The following is a 5,605-nucleotide window of genomic DNA, read 5'->3' on the forward strand; positions in this document are numbered from 1 at the left end:
TGTGTGAATAAATTCAAATTAATCCCCAGTTCAAGAAACAACGCGAAAATGTTTTGTTATTATTGTCGAGGTGTATTTTTTGTAGACATATTTCTTCAACTTACATCATAATTCAATTTGAGTACCTTCTGAATGGTTCATAAGTGTTCCTTCTAAAGAAAAAAAAAAAGTTCACATGTCCTTTATTTGATGGGTATAAGTCACTATTGGAGAACTGATATTCTGTCGCATTTTTTCCTACTACAACTGCATTCAACTTTCGCTTTGCACTCATTTGTATTCTTTTGAGATGGTTGGCATTGACACATCAATGATTTACTTTGATTTCTCAATTGTGGGTTTTGTTAAACGGACTCCAATAATCACAGCCTTTCTGAAAGTCGAAAAGATGAACTGTGTTTGTCAAGAACGATTAAGAAGCGACACGAAAGAGTATAGCATATATCTGACAGCAAAAAACTTGATGTTACCATGTATAAATTTATATTTGCATTTTTCACATTTAATTACCTGTTTATCAATTACAAAAGATTTTGAAATTTCTAGCCACTGAGCATATAAGAAACTCACCCTAGACGTCATGGAAAAAGACTTGACAGACAAGGAAGTGATCGAAGATGACACAGCCCAAAAAAACCTAAAAATAATATCACTTTTAAATAGAAAAAATAAATAAAATAAACTAAACGAGCCTAACTAATAAACGTTCTATTTATATTCCTCTGCAATCAGTACAACTAATTATTTTGTCAATTTTACAACCAATTCCGTATTTTGTATCTGTTTCATGTCAGATTCCAACGCATGTGTTGTTGTAGTTTCTTTAACTACCGAAAAATCTATTTAATTCAGTATGATAGTCCTTCCTGACCGAATATTTTGAGCACTACTTTGAACCTCATAACAAAACAGGAACAGATTTATTGAGCTAAAAGGCATGATACGATAAGCAAAAGGCGCTTATAACCTCGCAAATTAGAATTCGTTCTAATTGTGAACATCTTTAGGATGATCAGAGAGGTAGAGAAACAACACATCTTGCAAAATGCAAGCTTAACATAATTCAGAGAGAGTGTATACTTTTGGAGATGAAGTAGATAAATTAGAATACTGAAGAATGAAAAACGGCAGAGGAAGGAAGCAATTTTATATTATGATTCAGGCAGACAATGAAGTTGTCAATGCGGTAGGTGGCAACTAGGACCTCTGGTATTCTGTCCACAATGTATGGAACAATTTGTTGCAGAGATAGTGAGGGTTATAATTCCACTATGCGATTGTATAGGAGTACATATTATTCGTTGGGACAGAACCACAGCGTGGTTATGAAAATTCAAAGACCACCTTGATTTCTTCTTATATTTGATTAAAAGAAACAATTTTAATTTAATTAATTATCCAAATTGATAAAGTATTAAAAAATGTAATAAAAAGTTGTTTTAAAGAGAAAATCAACAGAAATACAGTGCGATTTAATTTAATCATTCTCCAGTTTATATTTATTGAAAGTATTCAAAAAAATTCATACATACAGATAATAAAAGGCATATTTCGGATTTTATTCAATGCTTTTCATTTTTCGAAAGGAATTCATTACAATGTCACTATTACCTCTACACCAATTTTGACCATATATTAGGAACTGCTTGAAAAATTAGTATTCCTTTTTTCTCTAGGATCGAATCCTGCTGTGTTCTGTGAGAATATTTTGTTTTTGGAATGATCTTAGCAATTCTCTGAGAAGTTCCTCTCAGAGTTTGGACAGACAGCTGAGCCGTTTTTCTCCACATAAACATTGAACTTTGAGATGGTTTCTAACGTTTCCACTTTCTCAGGAATTCACCCCACAAATTTCGCAGTTGAAAGATTTTCCTCCAGCATTAATTCTGGAATGCCGTCTGAGGCTCGATGCCTGTGAGAACTTCTGACATGATGGACATCTGAAAGGTTTTTCTTCAGTATGAATTCTGACATGGCATCTGAGGTTCGCTGAATCTGAGAACAACTTCCCCCAGGTCGGACGTCTGAAAGTTTTTCTCCCATTGAAATCTGAGATGATATTCCAGGCTGCTTTTATTTGGGAAATTCTGACATGTTAGACAACTAAAAGATTTTTCTCCAATATGAATTCTGAGTGATATTGCAGGCCGGATTTCTGTGAGAAGTTCTTCTCATTGTTTGGGCAATTGAAAGGTCTATTTCCATTATGAATTCTGACATGACGTGTGAGACTCATTGAGTGAGAGAACTTCTAACATGTTGGACAGCTGAAAGGTTTTTCTCCAGTATGAAATCTGAGATGATATTGCAGGCCTGATTTCCGAGAGAACTTCTTCTCACATGTTGGACAACTGAAACGTTTTTCTCCACTATGAATTTTGACATGGCGTCTGAGCTGCGCTGACCCTGAGAATTTCTTCTCACATGTTGGACAGCTGAAAGGTTTTTCTCCGGTATGAATTCTGAGATGATATTGCAGGCCGCGTTTATTTGGGAACTTCTTCTCACAGCTTGGGCAACTGAAAGGTTTTTCTCCACTATGAATTATGACATGGCGTCTGAGGCTGCTTGAAAATGAGAACTTCTTCTCACATGTTGGACAGCTGAAAGGTTTTTCTCCAGTATGAATTCTGAGATGATTTTGCAGGCTGGGTTTCTTTGAGAACTTTTTCTCACAGCTTGGACAACTGAAAGGTTTTTCTCCACTATGAATTATGAAATGGCGTCTGAGGCTGCTTGAAAATGAGAACTTCTTCTCACATGTTGGACAGCTGAAAGGTTTTTCTCCAGTATGAATTCTGAGATGATATTGCAGGCCAGGTTTATTTGAGAACTTCTTCTCACAGCTTGGACAAGTAAAAGGTTTTTCTCCAGTATGACTTCTGAGATGATATTGCAGGCTGTATTTATTTAAGAACATCTTCTCACAGATTGGACAAGTAAAAGGTTTTTCTCCACTATGGATTCTGACATGGCGTCTGAGGTCGGCTGAAAATGAGAACTGCTTCTCACATGTTAGACAGCTGAAAGGTTTTTCTCCAGTATGAATTCTGAGGTGATATTGCAGGGCGGATTTCTGTGAGAACTGCTTCTCACAGTTTGGGCAACTGAAAGATTTTTCTCCAGTATGAATTCTGAGATGATTTTGCAGGGTGGATTTCTGTGAGAACTGCTTCTCACAGTTTGGGCAACTGAAAGATTTTCCTCCAGTATGAATTCTGAGATGACGTCGCATGGCGGATTTCTCTGAGAAACCCTTCTCACAGCTTGGACAATTGAAAGGTTTTTCTCCACTATGGATTCTGACATGGCGTCTGAGGTTCGCTGAACCAGAGAACTTCTTCTCACATGTTGGACAGCTGAAAGGTTTTTCTCCAGTATGAATTCTGAGATGAGATTGCAGGCCCGATTTCTGTGAGAACGTCTTCTCACAGTTTAGGCAAATGAAAGGTTTTTCCCCACTATGAATTCTGACATGGCGTCTGAGGTCCGTTGAATATGAAAACTTCTTCTCACATGTTGGACAGCTAAAAGGTTTTTCTCCAGTATGAATTCTCAGATGAACTTGCAGGCCGGGTTTACTTGAGAACTTCTTCTCACAGCTTGGACAACTGAAAGGTTTTTCTCCACTATGGATTCTGACATGGCGTCTGAGGTCCGCTGAATATGAGAACTTCTTCTCACATGTTGGACAGCTGAAAGGCTTTTTTCCAGTATGAATTCTGACATGGCGCCTCAGGTACGCTAACTGTGAGAACTTCATCTGACATTTTGGACAGCTGAAAGATTTTTCTTCAGAATGAATTCTGAGATGATATTGCAAGCTGTTTTCATGTGAGAACTTCTTCTCACAGCTTGGACAGCTGAAAGTTTTTTCCTCTGTTATAATTCCTGAAATGTTTTTTGAGTTTTCTTGTCTTTTGCAAACTTCTCTTCCAGGTTGGGCTGATGAACGGTTTCTCCTTAAATTCATCGTCAGGTGATTTTTTTGGCATTTTTCTTTGTGAAAACTTATTGGTTGGAGAGCCAAACCGTTTTTTCCCACTGTGACGTCTGAGATATGCTATGATATCTTGTTTGAACGTGAGTAATGTTTAACAGCATTTGGACACCTGAAGTTTTTTTCTGCAAAAGTTACCTTTGAGATAACTTTTAAGGCTTCCTGTTACTGAGAATTACTAAGCACTGGTTGGTCAGGTGAAAATCTCATGAATGTATAATGTGAACTGAGAATTTCTTCCACCTAAGCTCACAAATGAAACATCTTTCCTTACGTTCTGTATTTGATGTGGTAAGGCCTTTTTTCCGATACAACCAATTTGAAGTAATTTAATTATAATCTAATGGCTTATAAAGTTTTTTTATTTCTTTGGTGCAATATTTCTGTTTGATACTATGCACAATATTTCATTTATTTTTCCAGAAAAAATCTTCATACGAACCTTGTTAGAATTAGCGAATCAGATTCTAACCATGTAGTTTCCGGTTTGCCATTCAATATTATATTGAGTTTTTCGATTATCAGAAATTTTCAATCTGTTTTAAATATTTTCCAACTGAATCCTTTAAAACTGATAATTCAGTAGTGATTCAAATTCTTTTGATATTTAGTTCTTTCCATTAAGAGTGCTCACCTTTACTCTGTTTTCTATTCATATGTCACATGTTCCCTAAAATAAACGGTAAAAAGTCATAAATACCATGATCAATAATGAAATGTATACTCAGCGTCCAAAAATTTTGAAACCTTTATACAATACCCAGGTAGAGTCACATTTTTATCGAAATACTGACGTGAACCTCATGCCAAACATTGCCCTAAATGTTTGTGGACGTCTAGCAGCAGATTTGCCCATTTTTCCATTAGGAAATTTGTCTGCTGCTCTAGTACTGTGGTTGACATAATATAGCGAAGTGGACATGCCCATTCCAACAATTCTAGACATCCTCAATTGAATTCAGATCTGAAAACTTAAGCAGCCAGAGTAGATGTTTAAAATACCGGTAATGTCCCTCGGACTATTCAGTTATAATATTTGCACTTTGCATAGCTGTGCTATTGCACAAAAACAATTCATCGCAATAATGTTAAAAGTGAAGCAATACAGGATGAAGTTCGTGAGATTCGACAAGAAAAAGAAAAAAGATATTTATTGCAGGTAACCTGAGAATCTAAACTTCTAAAGGTATGACTTGTCCGAGTTCGCAGCAACAGAATATAACGAATATTATAGTCTATCTGCATTCTTTGAGTGGTGGACAATTAAGTCTGGTTGAACGGATATACGAGGCTCACGCCATCGTTTCGCACTAAAACTGGTTCAAAAAAATTTTAAAATTTCCCTCGTTATACCACACGATCTTTTTTTTTTGCTATTTGACAGTTCAGTCTCGGCATTGGTGGCACTGCTTCATTTTGCATTATAGCCTAAGTTGCGGATGCACCAATAAATCTAACAAAAAACAACAACAACTGTTCCATTATAACATTTTTTTCAATTTTTAAATATAGCATGGGCTTTTGTATGAGCACAAAACTGAAAATTTCCACACTTCTCAAATTCCTGTGCGTAGTTCATTGGAAATCGGAATTTCTTTGCCCAAA

The 5,605-nt window shown here is 36.2% G+C and overlaps 1 protein-coding gene across 1 annotated transcript; it reads right to left on the minus strand.

Annotated features, from left to right (window-relative positions):
* Positions 1 to 2,251: 2,251 nt before the first annotated feature.
* Positions 2,252 to 3,973, minus strand: LOC150079734 (uncharacterized). Its single transcript, XM_090383202.1, has one exon. It carries the CDS (start codon positions 3,971 to 3,973, stop codon positions 2,252 to 2,254), a length of 1,722 nt encoding a protein of 573 aa, XP_090239328.1.
* Positions 3,974 to 5,605: the final 1,632 nt, after the last annotated feature.

Source organism: Mastigoproctus giganteus, chromosome 10, assembly GCF_048544385.1.
Source record: "Mastigoproctus giganteus isolate SK-2022 chromosome 10, ASM4854438v1, whole genome shotgun sequence".
NCBI classification, from domain to species: Eukaryota; Metazoa; Arthropoda; class Arachnida; order Uropygi; family Thelyphonidae; genus Mastigoproctus; species Mastigoproctus giganteus.